The 20,816-nt window shown below is 38.3% G+C and overlaps 1 protein-coding gene across 1 annotated transcript in view; it reads right to left on the bottom strand.

The window, feature by feature from the left end:
* Positions 1–1,313: 1,313 nt before the first annotated feature.
* The window catches only part of KCNQ3 (potassium voltage-gated channel, KQT-like subfamily, member 3), a 33,604-nt gene continuing 14,101 nt past the window's right edge, over positions 1,314–20,816 (bottom strand). Inside the window, exons 9-14 of the mRNA XM_009584286.1 lie at positions 11,225–11,412; positions 10,026–10,128; positions 7,636–7,767; positions 4,960–5,058; positions 3,087–3,171; positions 1,314–2,134 (exon numbers count right to left, since the gene is read on the bottom strand). Coding sequence (XP_009582581.1) covers positions 1,397–2,134; positions 3,087–3,171; positions 4,960–5,058; positions 7,636–7,767; positions 10,026–10,128; positions 11,225–11,412 — 1,345 coding nt within the window. The 3' untranslated portion in view covers positions 1,314–1,396. The remainder of the gene's footprint in view (positions 2,135–3,086; positions 3,172–4,959; positions 5,059–7,635; positions 7,768–10,025; positions 10,129–11,224; positions 11,413–20,816) is intronic.

Raw genomic sequence — 20,816 nt, 5'->3', positions numbered from 1 at the left:
ACACCTGGATTGACATCAAATGAATCCTGCATAGGATATTTGGACAAGTTGGTTTCACTAGCTGTATAGATACTATATTCCCTCTGTAATGGTGAGATCTTTGATTCATTTCTGCCCTGTTCCCAGTGGGTTGGATTGTTTTCCTGCTCTCCCTCAACAAAATTTTCAATTCCCATGAAAAAATAATTGTCTGAGGCCTAGGGAGTGTACTTATCCCTCTGGTATTTATTTATTTGTACCTTGACCTTAAATATGGCACACATTCATGGATTTGGAGCAGTCCATTTCCAAGAGAAACAGTAAACAGAGAGAAACAGATCCTGTCAGCATCCCACATGTCCATCCCACATGTTCCACATTGTGGAACTCTCAGGGAACAGAGTAGCAACATTCTGCACATCTGAGGAGCTCAAAGTGCTTGGCAAATATTAGTGAATTAAGCCTTACAACCTGTATATTTGTACGGAAGTATAACTCCCAATTAACAGATTGGGAAACTGAGGCACAGTTACATTATGCAGCATACTTGGCAGCACATAAGTCAATAAAAGAGTGTAGCATATAAACCTACTGGACAACCCTATTTTTGGAACAGAAAGAAAATTTGGCCCCATAAGTAACAAATGGGCTGAGCAAAAGATTTTCCACAAAATGGCATTGTAGTCATGCTTTGACCAATTTTATAAACACTAGTGGAGATTTTCAAAGTAGTTTGAGGGATTTATATTTACATCTTACAATAAATAAATACGCATGACCAATCCCAGGAGGTGGCTTTGATAATTTTAAATTCTATCCCTAATTCCATTTTGACATTGTATTTCATGGGTAGCTGTATAATAGATCATATAAGAAACATTTAGTTCACAAAACCATTTCAGTAAGGTCATTTACTTTGACTCAGCTTTTTCCCTGCTTTGAATATTAGATGTTCTTGGCTAGGTTGGTTAGAGATTGATTTACTTATACTGGAAAATGGGTTCAGACGTTATGTTTCCACAAAGGGATATTGCTCCTGAAACTATTTTTACTTTGCTGCTCTGTTTACAAAATGTAGCAAGGACCACCATATCTTGCCTGTTATCAATTCACCATTGTTGTATTGAAGAGTATCAGATAGATATGTATCATAGAAGAAATCAGCTGTACCATTTATATAGGGTAAAGTCATGCAAACCATGCTCAAAACTAAGCTCCTTAGTTTTGGTAGCATGAAAAAAACTGCATTAGTAAATTGTATGAAATGGTGCAGAATGACTACCACTAACATCACATGCATCTTATGCAGCCATTGGTGTTTTGGACTAGTAAGCTTTGGGTGTAGAGTAGGTGAGATATACAAAGTATGCTTACTTTACACGGAGAAGTCAACCAGTGACTGCCCCCACACGCACTTTTAAACTGGCTTATTTGAAGGGGTCCATATTGAATCTGAAATCCCATCTCCTGTAGAAGACAAAGGCATGGAGCCACTTGGTGTAAAAGGGTCGGTATCTGTGTCCGTTTCCCCCTCTGCTAGGTACCGTTTCTCTCTCATCCACGCCGATCCCCCATTGGGGCCAAACGGGAAGTCGTCTCTGTCTTGGGAGATACTGAAGCCACTTGGGGAGCGCTCAAGTTCCTCATGGTTGACGGAGAGAAGGGATAATGGAGTATCGCTGTCTCTTGTTAAGCTCCTTCTCTGCCTTGGAGACACCTTATCTGAGTAAGGGCTTTGTAGGTCTCCTTGAGAATGGTAGCTAACCTGGGAGTCTATTAATGTAAATATAGGCAAAACTGTTGGCCTTTCTGCATATGAAATAGAGGAAGGTGTGGCTTGCAGTTTGCCAGAGTTTTGCCCACCTATTGATAAAGGTTGTGAACGAGTCATATGACCATGTGCTGAGAAACCATAAGGACTGACTTTGTTGACTGGAACCTGCTGGAAGTTGTAAGGAGTTTCATGAGCACACTGCTCAGTGTATTTATATATTATTGTTTTTAATTCAGAATATTTGTTTTCTTCTCTCTTCTCCTTTGCAGGAGAAGCAGTTTCTTTCAATGGACTTATCTCAGCGACTTGTATTTGCAGCTGTTCCATATGATGCATATGCATATCAACAAGAAAATCCAGTTTCTTCCCCATGTCATTAACCTGAAAAATACCAATGTTATGATACTGTCTCAAGTCAGTTGTCCAATGAAAGAGTCAATGCTTCCATAGGTGCACTGCCCCCAGCAATGGTCAATTTTTATTGGTCATGAAGGTAATTATAGGATAATCATGACTTTCCCTTGGAAGCTGGACTGCAGTGGATGTCAGCTTATCCTCTAACTGCCTCAGATTAAGAAGACCAGTCGCTATGAACTGTGCCAAAAAAATTCTTAGTGCTGCTGGATATTTGGCAGTCCAGCATCCAACAGCAGTCTACAACGTTATGACCAAAGTCTTGATACCATACAGTAAATAGTTATTACCAAAATACAACAGATGGAATTACCTTACACAGACCTATTCTCTAACTTTTAATAGTCCCAGAACACTAGGGTTAAATATCAGGACTAATTTCCTTTCTCTTTTGATAGTACTTTGTGCTTGAACCTTTACATTCCATGAAAGGAACTGATGTGAACCTATGCCACTAGCCTCCATGTTACTTAGTTAAGTATTTAAAAATGAGTGTCTTGACGTGCTAAGCAATAGGTTAGGATGCACAAAGAGGGCCCAAAAATACCTGTGGAGGCAGTCTTTTTGAGTGCCAGACCCCACAAAAGAAGGTGGTGCTCACAGCAAAACACCAGACATGATGAGTATGGAGATTAAGGGAGTGAAAAAGTCCCACCTAAACATCATGTTAGGGTCTTGCTGCCATATATAACGACATTAATTCAACAGGTTTCAAAATGCACACTTCCCAGTTAATTAAATTCTTCCATGAAAAACTATCAACTTAGTTTTGTGATCATTAGTACAAGATCTGTGTGAGTCTTGATCACCAACAGTACAAATCTGCCTGGATCAGACAAAGACTCATACAGAATTTATGTCAGCTTTATCTCTTCTGTACAAGCGCCTCAGCCTCCATCATTGTCATGAAATTACATACCTGTCGTTCAACTTTAACAAATTTGCCCATCATACTTTGGTCTTCAGTATCTGCTGTAGATGCTTTGGCTACATACGGATCATTTCTACAAAGAATTAATAACTCCATTAGTGTTCAGTTTTTCTTTACATCACAGTAAATAATTTATATCAGAAAACAGAAGTACCATCTTGGTGGTATATTCATATAGCTCCTTGGACCCCATTTAAGAAAAAAATTTAATTTAGTTATTTGTCATATAAACAGGAGCAAAAGTCTATTCTATGTGATTTCGAGACATTTCTAAAAAATGCATTCCTGATTTTTAATTTAAAATTATTTTGGTTCAAAATTAAGATAAAGATTATGAAAAAACAAAAGCAAACAAAAATTTCAAAATGAAAGTGAAGTTAATCTCAGACTTGGACTTATTTCAGGTTTGTGAAAAATGTTGAGATAGTCTAGATAGTGGGTCTACAGATGGACATGTGTTTTTAAATCTTATTCTTTCTAATTAGTGTCTTTGAAGACTGAATCTTGAGTTTCAAGGCTGAGTGGGTTTTTTTTTTTCTCAATTTCATTAAACCAAATAGTAAGTGGCAGATACTGGAAATGCTGATTTCTGCTGGCCTTCAGATTTAAAGTAGATTCCAGAATAAATTTTCTTCTATGTAATCTCCTACTGCCCATCCATCAGATGGACTAACTTCAGGAGGTAAGATGATGATCTCTGCTTAACTGAAGAACTTTGATTTATAGCTTCATGGGATCTGGGATGGTCATTATCAAGTTAAATCTTTATCTAAAGGGTTCCAAACCAACCTCAAAGGAATCTATATCTTTCCATAATCTATGTCAAAGTCTAGAAAAACAATTTCTAAGCACATGTTCTTTGATATGACTTAGAACAAATATACCCTAAAACTTTTGTTTTAACAGGTCCAGTTCTTCTCTTTCTGACAAAATTCAAAATATAGCTGTGAATATATCTTACTAGAGAGAAACTATAACTAAAACATGTCAGATTTTGCACATTGGGTTACTGATGATACGGTTTCACTCAAATTTTGCAATCTGTTTTGTTTCCCCCATGATTATTGCCTCTTCCATATCATATATGTACGTCTCTGTCTTCACATTTACATGTTTTTAGATTTTTCACTGGGTGGGATAAACCAGATAGAGCCAAGTTAATTTATTTTTTGTAAGATTACTTTTGTTCTGAGCAACCGTAACAGCTTTGGGTACAGATTGTTGATGGCCTTGTGTGGTTCTTCATGGGTGTTTATTGACAGATTGATAGTTGTAAATAACAGAAGAAATGTCATTTATTACTGAATTCTTGCTACCAGGAATGCAGCAATACAATAACATGCTGTAACTTTCACACCAGAAACCTGGTATTGCCATTTATTTTCAGTAATTCTCATCAATCATTGGTTTAAAAGCAGCATCATTAAAACTCTGTGCTTGCCATTTGGTGGGGGCTATAATGAATTTTTTTTCCACTTCAGGAAGATAACTGGTTTACCTTCAAACTATTGGTGATTTTTAGTGAGTTTTTAGCTGGGTTTACTAGTTGAATGTTAGAAATTCAGCACATCAGCAATCAAATGTATGTATTTCATATAAAATCACATTTCCAAACTGTGGAGGAGCTCAGCTAGACAATTATGAAGCCATTAAGTTTAGATTTCCATCATACATTGTTCTTAGGGAAAGTAGTGTCTTTCTGGCTCAACATTTACACATATGTATCTTGTAGCAACATATCCTCTCGGTATCATTACTATAACAGTGTACTGGCTGATGAATGAAGGGCATGCTTATTGGTATGAATTAACTTTTTATTTCTGTTTTGGTCTGTGCAAAATATGAGGCATAAAAAATTCACCTGGGAGACTGTTGTGAAGGGTAAGAAAAAGCTCCTCCCTTTTGGGATTTCTTATGCTTGGGAGTAGATGGAGGTCCAGGTGTAAAAATCATATCTACTCTGAAAAAAAGAAAAGTGCAACTGCATAAGTCCATCTCTAAATGCTAACACATGATAGAAAATGCTATGCACTTCTGCAGCAAACAGTAGCAAAGATTCAAAAAGGAAGCATGTTTTGGTTTGGTACTGTATTGAGGGTCATGACATGCTTGTTCTGTTCTGGGTCTACAATCAATACATAGAATTGTAATTACCTGGTAATTTCACGGTAACTAAGTAATTATCTAGCTCACTGTTTCCAAACTTTGACATTTGAAACATATGACTTCGTTTCCTTCAAAGGAACTAAATAGTGTGATTGTCAAAAAAGCTCCAGTAACAGCTGCTCCTAAAAATGTCAGGAGAGACCCATCAGGTTTTGTGCTGGATAGTCAAAATCAGAATTTGGTGAAAGGTGGCAATTCCTGATACTCTTAATAAACCAATGACTTTCTAGCAGTTATTTTGCCTAATCATCAGTAATTTTTTTTGTCTTTGCTAATTATTCTTTTGGTTTGAAAAATATAACTATAAATGATGCTTTACAAGGAATCCTACTTGACTTTTTATTTGCAACAAAACCAAAAGGATTGTTTGGGAGGCTCCAGCATATTTAATTACACTATTTTACTACATTTATTCTTTCATTTGGCATATCCAACTGCTCAGGTGCAAGCAAGCCTCTGTTCATTCAGGCCACACACCAAGCTGACCAGATATCAGTCAGTGCTAGTCCACAGAGCAGTTATCTGTATTATCAGACAATCCATGCAGGTACATTGCATGGCTTCAGGGTGCCCCATGGAGTTTTGAAAATGGAACTTAGGAAAGTTCAAGGCAAACCTCACAAAGCTAGCTAGATATTTGGTAGGCACGCAAGCATTGCTGGGCCATCAGTCAACGTCTCATCAAACTCCTATGGCATCTCGCTATTCATAAACACAACGAGTAGTACTCACCTCCCTGGTTTTGTCTGATTACAATCAGTGGAGATCTAGTCAGCACAGTGAAGAAAATTTGGGGGAGTGTAAGGGAGATTCAGCTGACCAAATTAAGGCAGCTGGTTTAAGCAGGGATTAATTGTGCCATAAAGGCCATTAATTATGTTGACTAGCTCCCTGTTAACTATAACAGGAATCTCACATGGCTTGCCAGGATTATGCTTTTTCTTCAAAGACCTCTAAAAAGGTCTTCCCTCTATACGTGCAAAACAGCTGTTGAAATTTTGTGGTTCTTGCACTACTGGTGATTCTTTATACCGCGGCACATCATTGCTGAGCTGAACATCGCAGAGCTGAACATTGCAGAGCTGAGGCTGTGCTGTGATTCCCGTCCTGACTCACCTGCCATAACCACTGCATGAGATGGGCCTAATCATGGCAGGCACTTTTACTGCTGCTAGGACACAAGCGAGTATTTGAGAGGTGCTCTGCTGTCCAAAATCACACAACACCTCAGTCTGAGGTAAAGGAAGGATCTCCAGTGTAAGGCGTACAGACCCTACCATAAATTTCTAACATCATGAGTCCTCCTCAACTTCCTGAGTTCCAAAAGATATTACTGCATTGAAACTTAATCTCCTGCGATGCAGAGCTCATTTTATAAAGTAACAATGGTGTTTTGTGGTATATAATTAAAGACAGCAGCTTTTCTAGAGCAGTAATAGTGAGGTGGGAACCAGACATGTTATATACTTGAAAATGAGATAGCCCAGTATGTGGAAAAGCACTCTGAAATAAGAAATTATGAAGTTCAACAGAAGGACCAGAGCAGCCTTACAAAGTCAAGGTAAGTCTAGATAAGTCCAAACGAGCAGCAAGAATTTCACTTGCTCAGCCCATTCCTGAGAGAAATCAAGGTTATGTCTGCGTGGCATTTTACTATTCAGAGTGACTGGGAGGGCTCAGGGAATGTGGACAGTGCTGTGCTGAGATTGAGCTAATACAGCTACATGCATATACATACACGTGCACCCAAACCCAGACAAGCTTACTAGCTCAAGCTGTGACCTGCACCCATGATTCAGGATGCAAGCAGCACAAATTTTTATAGACATATGTTAACCGCTCCTGTGAGGGAACAACTGTGGGAGCAGATTGCACCTGAAGAGTCACAAAGGCCTGAAATTCCAATTTTTTTCATATAGGTCAATTTACACCTAAGTGAAGGGGATGTAAAACCTTCTGTGCTGATGTATTTTTGCACTTGTATGAGATGTTTCACCAAGCACAGGTCAGCAGAGAATCCAGCCCAAAGTAAAGCTCATGTAGAGCAACTATCGCTTTTATTTATCATCTGTAAAAAGGAAAGAAGGGGAGAAACTTGACCCTAATCAAATAAGGCAATGGTCAAGAAAATTCATGGGATTTTTTACTCTGATTTCTTTGTTCTACATATGAGCCAGTGGTCTCTTCTGCTGCAGTTACCCCTGCTAGCTGCTCACTTGCTTTTATTCTTTGGAGAAAAAGGCTTTCTTATGGACCAGCTACGCTATGCAAAGACACAGCTTCTGGGCGGCCTTGTATGCAAATAGGCCAACTATGCTTTTATTTTGCCAGCACAGCTATACATTTTCCCCATTTACCAGAGGATTCTTACCTTGCCTGAAGATATTTTATTCTGGAAAGCATATCAAGATGCCCTGCTGAGTATTGCTCTATCACATCCTTTACATCATAAGGCCTCAAAGTCTCCTTGAATTTTTTTTTATAGAGACGAAACTGTAGTATTCTGCATAATAAACATAAAAATTACTAACTTCTTATATAAATTCCATAATGATAATTTGCAGGTTTATCAAATAATTGACAAATACTCTGGATGTTTGGAAATTGAGCATGTTATTTCAAAACAAGGCAATAAAACATTAGCAGAGAATCTCTAATATCATAGCACATTTGTAAATATGTAATAGTTGGCTTTTCATAATTAATAGGCTAAAACAAATTACACACACAAAATGTCTTTTTCAGTGCTATTATCATAACTAGAAATGGTTCAAAGCTACAAGATCATATGTGGAATTTGATTTTGAACAACACAAGTCACAGGAGATTTTGAAGCTGTGAAGCTGAAGCTGCTTTTTTTATGCTTCAACCTATTATAAAGCTAATTTATTGTATCTATAATACTGAATAATTTTCAGCTTGGTTTTCATTTTGCACCTGGGAAAGTTTCGGATAGGAAATGTTAATTAGATAGAAATGTGGAAGTTAAGAAGTCAGCAGCAGTTCAAGTTGTGGAGAAAAGAAAAAGTGTTAGAACTACCTGAAGTGTCCTTGAAAAAACAGCAGTATAACATTATTGTTATTCTTGTAATAACATATAATAATATAATTGCTGTTATTATTACGATTATTATAAAATGTCCTAATAATTAATAACAATTCTTATAAAAAGGACCAGTGCTGGCCAGACCACTTGAAAACTGTTATCATTCTTTTTTTATACATTAGTTTACACTGTTATATCTTGGTAAATTAAACAAATAGACAAGAAACATATGTAAAGAATGAAAAGCATTTTATTTCTTTAATCTGTCTTAGGCTTGGAATCCAAGGGTTTGCTTTCTCAGTAGAGTCTCTATGTTCTTATTGGTCTGAATAGGGAAATTGCTGTCCTCTGTTAAGATTCTGACTTGTTTTTTATTCAAGGTTAGTGGGTTTTTTTAACCTTTTTAAAATCTGTATAAACTTTCATTTAGCAAAGATAATTCTACTACGACTTTTTAAGGGCTTTCGACTCTTTAACTCTGTTGCTTATAAATCTTTCAAGATTTCAAAATTATACCTATGCCTATTATAACCAAGCCATAGATGATAACAGCAAAACTATACTTAAAAAATGAAAATAGGAATCACACTGTAAGCAATTTCAATTTAAAATCTCCTTGATCATGACACTGAAAACCCATTAAAGGTTTTTTCTGAAAGAATTACTTCCCATTAACATTCAGGGTCTGGGTAAACTATACAAGAAAAAAAAAAAAAAAAAGCCTGGCTCATGATTGAGTTTAAAGGGAAATTGCACAAAATTAGATATGCACAGGATGTAGGAAAGGAAGTTTTACAAAAGTAATAATAGCATGTTTCATGGAGGTGGGGCTGGAAAACAGGACAGATGTATAGTCTGTCTTTGAAAGCAAGTAGGTATCAGGGAAAGAAAGTGAAAACTGTGGAGGAAGTAGGGATGAAGAAACTACCAGTGGGAGGGAAGCAGTCATGGGTAACATGAGCAAAGCCTGTGGAAGCACCTGGAAGGTAGAAACTCCCTAGCCCAAAATTAACTTCTGGAATAGAAAGCAATTGCAATGAAAGTAGAGTATTTTCCTATGGGGACATTTTTCAAGGGATGAGAGTAAAAAATACTGAGTGGAGGAGTAATAGACCATCAGTGAATGAATTCTATGTGCCTGATGTGCTAAACAAATTATCAAGCCTTACTAGGAGTTTTCTAACCCTAGGAAATATCTCTCGTGATATGAAAATAGAGGTGACATGTCAGAAGCTGAAGACTACTGAAATGGAGACCTCATCATCTATTAAAATATGACAGCTGAAAAGTATATTGCACACTCACACAATTGTGAATAAAGAAGAGTTGAGTGGGCTCAGAGTTTATTGTTAAGCTTAAATTCCAGTTTTACATAAATACTACAGTCACTAAATCGAGCAAGATACTATATTTATAGCATATTTTAATGAGGAACTGTATACAATATTATTTTATAATAAATATATTTATGGAGTATCTTGCAAAAATGGCATAGTCAATGTTACTGAAAAACATTTTCCTTTCTGCATATTTTCAAAGAGGACTTTAAATAGGGTCTGTCTTGTGCTTTTCAATATATCTAGAATTATTATTGCATTTTTAAAAAGTAATAACAGCAACAAGGAATCAACATGTAGCAACATGGTAATGTGATTTCCTGAAGCAGAAGCTTTCAAAGTCAAAACAAAGCATTGAGGAGCATCAGAGACATTTACCTGACAGCTCGGATCGCTGTCTTGAATGTGGGGATCATATCTTCCATAAGGAAGTCACTACTGTCGCCTCTCTCTTCTGCCATGGGTTCCCCTGTTCCTGCATCTGCAAAGCAGGTCAAAAAAAGCTGTGTGAACATCTGACCACACAGTGCTTAGAGGGAGGTCTGGCTAACTAAAGCACTACATAATGTAAGTGTAATTTAGTAAAGGAACATCTCTTGCAGGTTCCTCTCTCTGGTCAGCTCTTGAAAGGGATTTCATAATTCTGCTGGGACAGCCATAAGATGCATTATTTGAGGGATCTCCTCTCAGATTCCAGCATTTCTGAAACTTGGGAACTTTTCTTCCTTTCCAATGGATTAGAAGTTCCCACTTTTAGGAGCTTTTACAATGATAAATCTTTGCCAAAGTTATTTTACGTAAGGCTAAACAGGTGTAGAAGCTACAGGTCAAGTTCTCCTCCCGCTTGCACTACTTAGAGCTCATGCAGCTTTGTGGAAGAGGATAATCAAGTTCCCGGTGTGGACACCCAGACTACATGCATGGTAGTCTGCCCAGCATGCACTGGTGGCAGCTGGCACAATAAGGGAGAAACTGTTATTTAGAGACCATTTAGAAGAAGAGGAAAATGTGTGCTCAGAGAAGCTGAGAGGAAAAATGCCCTATGATGTTGCATGGACACCCAATGGAAATCTGCTGAGGCTCACCAGTCTTAGGGAGAGTGGAAGGGAAGCAACAGTTGACTCTATAAAACAAGGTTTTAAGAGATTGCAATGAGGAGATATTTGAACTGCCTGGACACAGGTTAGTGCAGGGCTGGATGCAGTCTAGGAGGGAGCTACCTCAGCATAGCATCCCTGCAGATAAACTGAGCCATGATAGCACGTGCTTTTATGGGGATATAGGTTCACTGCCCAGTGTGCCCTCTTTTTTCAGGTCAAATAGGTTGATTCCACCACTGCCTTTATCCCATAGCAATTGCTGTTTTTATGGAGGGCCATTGTCTTATTTCAAGCACTGTGTTGTTGCCTGGACTCCAGCATTAATTTCCTGGAGCTTCCCCAAATGTGCCACATAAAACCAGGGACCGGCCATGCTTGGCCCAGAAAGTCACAAACCTTCAACAGAAGATGCAGAGGAACAAAATAAAATGGGGAAAATAGGGGATGGATAGAAAGAAATCAACACAGATGGGCTACCTTCTGAGCTTTGCCAAAAAGCATACGCTTTCATTCGGAATGCAGTGCGAAAACGCTCCTTATTATTCAAGACAACGTTCTTAGGCTCTTTCGAAGGACTTTCTTCAATGGCATCTACATTCAGAGGGGTAAATAGCTTTCCTTTAGTATTGGTACCACGAACCCGATCCAAGAGACCCAGCTTTTGGCTACAAAATAAGCAAAAGTAATCATTTTCCTCTTTTGTATACTTTTAACTTGTTTTCATGATGCTTTAAGTATATAATGAGCTAAATAAATGTTTTGTACACAAGGACACTGCTGGGGCTACCATAATATATCAAAGTCTTTGTAAGCAACAGCTAAGCTCCACAGATAATTAACTGCTTTTTATGAGCATTTTTTGTATCAATGTTGAAAATATTACCAGAGGGTCTTGCTATCCTCTCTACGTAATGTATCACAGTGCTCCAGCTCCAGTAGCATGTCTGAAGCATTAGATTTATTATTAGGAAGAGAAACACCACTACTTAGGCAGTTATATTGTCTAATGATAAGGATGCTTGGCCTTTCCTGTTCAGTGCTTTCTTTAACTACTGGGTTTGTGGCAGGCTATTAAATGAATAACTCATGTGCATAGCCAGGACTAAAAGAAAGTCAGATGTGCTGTGAACCAAATAAATTATCAAAAAAGGGCAGGCTACCCAGTTCTCTCCACCATTCACTTTCTGTCATCTCTCACTATACTAGAAATAGAGGTGACCTATACGAATTGTAGTAAAGTGACATATTTTGTTCCTCCAATGATTCCTTGCACTGTCCTCTTACAGATTTACTGACCAAAGACATTTTTCTTTCAGTGACAACATAAAGCTAGAATTGCATCTACTTGCCATCTTACCAGCATCATAACCCTTCTGACAGCCTGATGACTGTAACGGTCTTAAATACAATTACTAATACCACTGAAAAGAGCAACACAAAAGGAATTTGCTAGTGAGTGTATCAGCTTAAATATGCTCTGAACACTTCATAGGTGAAAGATGGTATAATTATTTGATTTGCTTGTTCACTTTGCTGCTTAAATATTTGTCAATTGCACATTTGTTAAAAAAATGTGGGGTTAAGCCATGGGAAGAAAGCCTGCCTTTTAACCCATTCCTGGATGTTGCAGTGTGGGACAGCTTTGGGGAGAGGTAAATTGTGCACGCATGGTCAAGAGGCACTTAGGTGCAGGAGAGAAGGGCAGGCAGGTTGAGTGGGGGGAGAGAAGAAGCCACTGCAGCTATCAGGTTTCTGAGAGCCACAGATGGGAGCAGAGCTGAAGGACGAACAGCAGTGGTGACCAAAAGAAAGAGATTTCATAGGTATGCAGAGAGGCATCTGTGCAGTATGCTCAGCTGAAGCCACTGAACTTGCTGGCAGGAGAGGCAAGTGTGGGGAGGGTCCACCGTGCAAGGACATAGCGGACAAAAATGGACACTTGTGTGCAGACCTTTCAAGTGAAGGGTCTCACTCACAGAAGTACTTATTCTCTATTTCAGGAGTTATCTAGGTCAGATGGATTATTTTCTAGCATCTCTGGTGTCATTGGCGCACCTCTTTGAAAGAAGGACCTATTTCTATCTCCAAGCTCTGTCTGTGGCAGTATCCCTCCACAATGGAAGTTCTTAGGACATTCCTCTTAAAATGATATAGGCGAGATGGATTTAAAGACACATACGATGACTTTGCAGCTTTCATAAGAGTGCTGACTCTAGTAGGAATACTGCAGTTTACAGCTGAGCATTGAACATCACCAGGTTCGCAGGTTTTTGTGTGTGTTTTTGTTTTGTTTTTTTTTTTTTTTTTTTTAAGATGAATTACTGGGGCCTTCATCTCTACTATCTGTTTCTGATTAATATATCTTTGACCTGTAATGAAATATGGGCTTCCCTGTCACAAAAGATGGAAGCACTAAACCTTTGTGCAGGATGTTTTTTCAGGCCTTCTGAATTTTCTTGTTGACAACGTGACAATACTTGTGAATGCAATTTCTGCAGCCTAGTAAATTCAGATACCCGTCCTGCCATTGTGTGTATGAAGTGCATATGTGTATGCAAGTATGGAAATGGTAATTAAAAAGGACTTGTGTGAGTATGGAGACACATAGCTAGTTCTCCTATATCAGCATTGCCAAGACTAAAGTCAATCATGTGAAAAGATAAAGTATGGATTTGAGTGAAGAATTAGAACATTCTAAGTGAATGGTATTAATATTACCCAGACTTTGCCCTAATGTGATTTCCTGAGGAATTCATGGCATGGGGGAAAGACAAACAAAGTGCAGACAAATGTATAGAGCAAAAATCAGGGATTACTTCCTTCTTTGTAGAAAAATATGAGATGTTACTTGTTGACATCTGTGGCAAATTAGTCATCACAGAACGTGTAGGGCAGTCTCATGTTCGGTCTTAAGCAGTTGTTTAAAAAGTGGTTTCCATAGTGCTTGCTTTTGGGTTAGAATCTTTATCTAACTAATCCACTAAGGTGCTCTAAAGGTTAAACTAATGGTGAGTGTGGGGTCCCAACAAGTGGTTTGTGTTCTACTAAGATAGGGAGAATCCTGTGACCTCTTTTCTGCATCACTATCACTTTTCTATTCTTTCAGAGGCCACGTTTGAGAGCAGTAGTGCTTTACAAGACAGATGTCTTAACTCCATGGCATTTCTGTGAAATTTGGATTCTTCAAGCACTCAGCTACCATATATAGGAAAAATATATACAGGACAAGATGACAGCTAATGAGCAAGTTTTGAAAGGGCACGAAAAATAAAGGTGAGGAAGTAAAAGTCAACTGAATGAGTTGTGTGTGGTTTTTTGGGTGTAAAGTAGGGGAAAAGAAATTCTCATGTCTCAATAGTAATAAAACCAAAGTCTGAAGGAAGAATTAATTTCAAGAAGGATGATCAAGAAGAGTCTAGAATCATGGCACATCACCAAAAAAGATTTTAATGCAAAGAAATGCACCAAACATCTAGCTGAGTGATAACAATGAGTCAGCCAGGCAATATAAACTGATGGGCATGAAGATGTTAGAGGGCGTGAGCTTGTGAGGTCTTCAATGTGAAGAAAACCAGACAGAGCAATTAAGCATGCTTGGCATCATGGTGATCTTTGTACACTGAAGGAGACTGTGAAATAAGCTACAAGAAGGAAGAAACTGAAGCAGTTTTAGCATGAGTAGATCTATTCAGTGATAATAAAATGACGACATTTTTCCCCGGGTCTGAAATAATTGTATGTACAACAGGCTTGTTGCGGAGATCAGCTTTTCCTGGTGGGGGGATTAACAGGTCACCAACGATAGATGAATCTCAAACGAAAGGGGAGACTATAGACCACCTATTCTTCAGGATTTCAAGATTGATCATCTTAGTTCAAGACCTCCCAGGACGAGAATGAAGCTCCTAGAAGGAAGAAATCTAGCAGTGAAACTCAGATGATGTCAGATGATGAGGTGATTTCCTCAAAGGCAAGAAGTAGTCACGTACTACACATTGGCTTCGAGCAATGTATTAAATGTCACAACATGTGGTTTAGTAACACTACAGAGAAGTTCTCAAGAGAAGAATATGTTTAAGGCAGACAACCTGAAAGACAAAGAAGCAGAAAAATAGGTGAGACAGAGGATCCCTATTGTTTATAAATAGCAGTTTAGTGCTATATCAGAAGAATAGAGTTGTCATTACATACAGCCTCCGACTCTCTCTCCAGAAACTTGTTTGGTCCTTCAAAATACATATCCAGATCTCTCAAAGTTTCCCCCTTAAAACTCCTGTAATAACTGCCTTCCTTACCAAAAGACAAGAGGCATAAAGTGCATTGCAAGGAACTATAGGGATCAGACCAGCAGGAAAAGGATCAGTGAATGATGGAAAGTATCCAAAACATTAATCTTGCAGATTTTTTTTCAATATAGGACAGAAATATAGGCAATATATGCAGAAATCTCTGCCATGGAGCTATACAAGAATAGGAGTGATCAAGACCTGCTATCCTCCTCATAGATCAAAACAGATCAAAATATTCCTCTGCATTCAGCACAAAAGGCTACTTATTTGCAGTGTTTTCCTCTGCACATGTAGGCACACTGATTTGTGGCGTTGTTTTTTTTTTTTGGTAGGTGGGAGTTTAAGGTAGATAGTATAAACTAAAAGCATTCCCAAATTCTCTTTCTAGGGAGTTTCTCAACTTTCCCCATTGATAAGTGTCAGTGTAGGAACAAACTGTTGTCCCAAGGCTGTTGCTCGAGCATCTTAGGTTTAGGGGCTAGAACTCATCTGATCTGTCTTAAGCTGTTTAAAAAGTTAAATGTCCTGTCCAAGATTAATCTTTAGCCCCCTTTCTATAATCAGTGGGAAGTTAGCAACCTACAGAGTGCAATTCATCTCCATTTCACTTTGGGATGACTTTACAACTGGGGGAACTTCTGTCTTTTTATTGACTACAGAAAGATCTAGATGAGAAGTCATTTAAAAAGCAGGTCTTTAGTCTAAGCTAAAGTTACCTGAGCTGAAGCCTTCCTCATTAATTGAATCCTGATGATTAACCCTTACAGTAACATTCAGATTCATAACAGTATGTTTATGCAATAAATATAGACAATTGTGTTCATATCCAGGCAGCCAGAGCAGCAGAATAATCAGAAAATAATTCATCAGCTTCACATGAAAAAACACAACAGTATTTTAAAAACTAGAAAACTAAAACAAAACCCAAGCTTCCTTCCAGATAATGACTAGCTGTCATCAGAGAAAAAATGGACTTTATTCTCATTTCCAAGGGATGAAATCTGGGTCTGCTGGGGTTTTTGTTTTCATAGTACTTTTTAAAAAGACTTAGGAAACATTTGTTCTCATGACACGATCTCCTTCATTAAAACAGCATGCGCATGGCTCAGTCTCAGAGTATGAAGCATGCGCAGATCACATCACCCTTCATGAGAGTGGCTAGGACAGTGGTTCCCACCCACAGGTTCATGTACTGCTGCTTGTCTTTCAGACTCCTCCTACTGATATTAGCTACTCTTCCTCCCCTTGGGACAGTGGTCCCACTTCATTTGGCTTCCTTACATTCAATAAAATGTGATTCCTGACTTCCAGCGCAGCTTGAAAAACTGAGGGAATTCAAATGCATCCCAAACATGCTAATAAAAGTGCAGAGTAGTTTCTCTGACTAGCTTGGATACGTTGCCATTGCTTGTCTTGCATGCTATTGCATCCTCTCCCTTGTAGTGGAATAAAAATCTTCCCAAAACCTTTGTCTTTGAAGTGGAGTCCCAGCATGAGAACTCCTTAATTCTGTGGTAGATACAGACCACCATAAAAGGAGGAAGCCAGAAGCAGTGCAGACAGTTTGGCTTGAAAGCTTCCTAGCTAAAGAACAGTTCAGCTCTCAGATTCCTGCTCCCTAAGAGCAGTGGGAACTATTTTAGAACATCTGAGAGATGAATTTGGTGGCTCGATATACAAGAGACGGCTGGCTTCTGCAGCAGATGTTTTACCCTTACTCAGAATAAAGAGTGGGAACCACTGAACTAGAAATACTTTTCCAGAAACAGTCATGCAAGGAAATAATGCATTTACATCCCATCATGCAAGCCAGATACTCTCCTCTCTGTTCTTTGCCTAGTATTGGAGTTTCATAAATAAATGGTACATGTATGAGAAGAAAAATAATGAGTTAATGCTAACAGTGAATCAAACACAGCCCTCTTCCATGTGTTTACCACTTTCACCTAACAAGGAGTAATAATAATCAAGAAATTTTTCCATATTTTTGCAGTTTAGCTAATCATTAGATTTGGTTGGTCTCAAGTAACTGGAAGCAAAAGGCAGTCGTGTTTACTCCAATATTTTACTACATTATCACCTGTACTTGTATGGGTGAACTTAGCTTTGGGAAATCAAACAGTCTGAATGAGATTTCCAGAAGTATTCTCCTTTGAGCTATTCCCAATAGAAATTAGCATGAAACTAATGTTATGAGGACAGCCATGAATCCTGCACTGAATACACTGAGCTGATCTCAGAGAGTTCATGTGTTTTCTTAATATAAAACAAAGAGCATTCCGCACTTCTGAGGTACCTCTGAACTTTGGCCAGTCAGCTTTCCCTTTTAAGGAAATCAAGTAATATTCTTTTCTATAGAGAGGAACTCACAAAAATGTTCAATCTCAAAATAATTGACTAACTTCTTGACAAGCAATGTCTTAATTTAAAAAGCCACTTTGCATCCTGAATCTTGAGGTCTAAATTTGCAAGTTTCTGATGTCTCAGGAGGAAACACCCCTTTTTAGTCAACCAATTTCCACACTCTTTGGTGGTGTATGTCCTCATTGGTATTTAATTGCAGGCATAACTCTAAATCCAAACTCACCTACCATCCAGATTATCTGCCCAGAAACATGAATACAAGTCCTAACTTGGGCTCAACTTTGATCCCCTTCAGAAAGAGAAAGAGCCCTTATGCACACTAAAGGCTTTGCTCAGCCCCTCTTCTCATCCACACTTTCTAAAGTGATTGGAAATAGGTAAAAATAATGTCACACAAATCCATGGAGGGAATAATCCAAGGTCAATTCTTTGTGAAAACAGGATGGACATTTTTCACCAACAGATGCAGCCAGCAACCTAGGTAGAAACCATATGGATGTTGACCCACTCTTTACTTTGCAGTGAACATATCTCCACGTATCAACCACTACAAAGCAAACCAAACTGCAAAATCAATGTGTCTTGACTATTTTGCATGGGCCAATCATCCAATGAAAAAATGGAGTGCTTCACTAGCAGCTCTCCAAAAGTTGTAGAGCTTAGGCTAGGAAAGCTGAGTTGTGTGTTGATGATTTCATGTTTGTGGAATGAAGTGGGTATGAGAACAATGAGCTGAAGTTGAATGATAGCAAGATGTTTGTGTGGGATAGAATAAAAAGCTTGACAATTTAGTCAAAATACTAGTATTTCTGATGATGTGTCTTTCAGATTCCTGAAATGTTATGCATTATTTTTATGTTTCTTTGCAGGAAGATAAAGTTCTTGCCCCACATCTTAGGTCACAGTTCAGCAAGGTATTTACGCATGTCACTAACTTTATTCAGATGATCAAAAGCATCCACTTGTTTTCCGTTTGCTGAACCAGAACCTGCAAATACATATGCAGAGATGTTGTTCCACTGAGTTCAAATGCAAAGTGACTTGCATGAATTTGTGTTGGCAAGGTTGGGACTGCATAAGGAATGGTATTTAGCTCTTACAGAATATTTTTCTTACACTAAATTTCTAAATGATTTGCAGAGTAGGTTAGTATCATTCCCATTCTATGAAAACAGAGAAAAGCACTTGTTTCTAAGCAGATCATTGGCAGAGCAAGGATCAGATCCCATGTTTTCTGAACAGCAGAACAATGAACTATCTGCAAGGTCATGCAACTTTCTTTTTATGCTTAAATAAATTTTCAGTCTTATCGCCCCTTACTTTTTATGGTGGTTACATGAACTACTGTAGTAAAAACAGAAAGTGCAGGCAGAGAATGGCATGCAAGAAATATGAAAAGAGTAAGGCTCAATTGTTACTTGAATGTATATACCTAAGTTTTCTTGTGAGGCTTGATCCAAAGAATGACTCCCTACTAAATATGACATTACTGTAAAGTGAAGAAAAGTTATTAAGATGAGACGTTAATGATTACCCATGAAAAGCTCTATGAAAAAGAATGGGAACAGCCTTTCATTTGTAGTTAAAGTAGTATATAGATCAGAGTGGCTTCTTCCCCCTTCCAGTTTTGGGCAGATGCATTAAGAAGAAATGCTGACAGTGAAACTTTCCACCTTGGAAAGTATGATTTTATTTTCATTATGCTGTTACTACTGGCAACACAAAAATGCACTGTATTATATGCATTCTTTCATACTCACATAATAGGAAAGACTAGTACCAATTCTGCCACTTAAAAAAATCAAACCAGCTTTCCAACGGCAGAGATACATTCTTTATCTTGTAGAGATAAGGAAACAGGGATAAATGACTTTTCTGCAATCACATAATAATAGATCTAGGAATGAAAATGCTCTCCTGATGTCTAGTTCTACAGTTGGACAATGCTGATTAGGAGCAAGACCCTAGAAGAAAGTTCAAAATCCTTCGCTAAAGTGCCTGTATATACAAGCGATTCAAAATTCTTACACCAGTCAAAATCAGTGGAACAGCTGCTAACAACAGCACTGAAAAATCAGGCCCAAAATTCCTTCCTCAGACATAAAAAGTTGTTTCAAAATAAACAATATGTCCATCAAGCAAAGGTCCATCCTAAAGGCTGGGAAATGTAGGTCAAGCACCCAAACATTTGCTGAATGATTTGCTGCACTCCAGCAGAAATGAGCATTAATGTATCTTTCTCATAAATCTTCCTTCTTGGGAGCAAAACAGATGAAAAGGTTTTGTGACACATGCAGAAGAGCAATTGCTATCTGAGATTTCATGTGCTGGTAGTTTAAGGCATTGATTAGGGAATCTCTGGTATAAAGTCAGTAAACTCCCCACCAGTGAGCAATGAATATAGTCCTCCTCATTTGGGGGACTATATAAGGCGTATAAGGTAGGGAAAATGCTATTCTTAACAGAGCAGCATCATATGTACCACTTCCCTTCACTGCTTACAGGATCCAGCCTACTATCATCTAGCTCAAGGGTAGTCCAATGTGCTCTTCACCATATCTCACATCTGCACAGTTGTAGTTTAAAGGGAGCTTCAATAAAGCCTTGGGCTGCTGCCAAATGGCTTTCTACTGTCACAAGTCCTTCCCTGCAGCCTTGCCTTGGGATCCAACTTCTGAAATGGACTCTTCCACTCTGTTGTCTTCCCTGTGTTTTTTCCAAATAGTCTAAGAACAAGGAGCTGCATCTAGCTGTGACTTTGTCATGATGCCAGCTCCTGCTTCAAAGGATTGATCCTAGAAGAATCTGTCACAGAGTTTGACTCTACCTCTGTGGACTTCCTAAAGAGCTTTCACACCACAGAGTAGAAGCCCTGCCACTTAAAGTGCTACTCATCCTCAAATTTTCACACAGCCAGGCCTCATTTTTTGTTTATTAACTACTTAAATTTTCTGATCCTTCTGGTAAGGCTTTGAACCAGTTCTTCTCTCTCCTTTATCAACCACTGTTCAGACAATGCAGTTTATTACTACAGCTTTCTCATTAAGTACTTAACTGATGCAAGAACCTGGAGACTGAGTGCACTTATGAGCTGTTCTCTCCACTAGGACCACATTCCCTTATTGCTCATTTATTTCAATACAGCCTTAAACACAAACTGCAGTGGAGTTCGAGTAATGCTTTCTATACTAAATCACTGTAGGAGGAAGAGGAATTTTTTTTTTTTTTAATTATCTGATCTGTAAATAAGAGTTTTATGAGAGATGGGAGGTGGGACTGTCAAAACCACCAGATTTTATGGCTTAGTCCCATGTCTACTGGAGTCAGTGAATGCTCCCACAAGTACCATCATTTTTCTGTTTACCTGGAGGGTTTCCAATCCCTCTTACTGAATGCTTATTTCTGTAAACACATTC

The sequence above is a fragment of the Fulmarus glacialis genome, unplaced genomic scaffold (genome assembly GCF_000690835.1).
Source record: "Fulmarus glacialis isolate BGI_N327 unplaced genomic scaffold, ASM69083v1 scaffold25068, whole genome shotgun sequence".
Taxonomy (NCBI): Eukaryota; Metazoa; Chordata; class Aves; order Procellariiformes; family Procellariidae; genus Fulmarus; species Fulmarus glacialis.
Note: the sequence above shows the minus strand (reverse complement) of the source record. Positions and strands in the feature narration are given on the sequence as shown.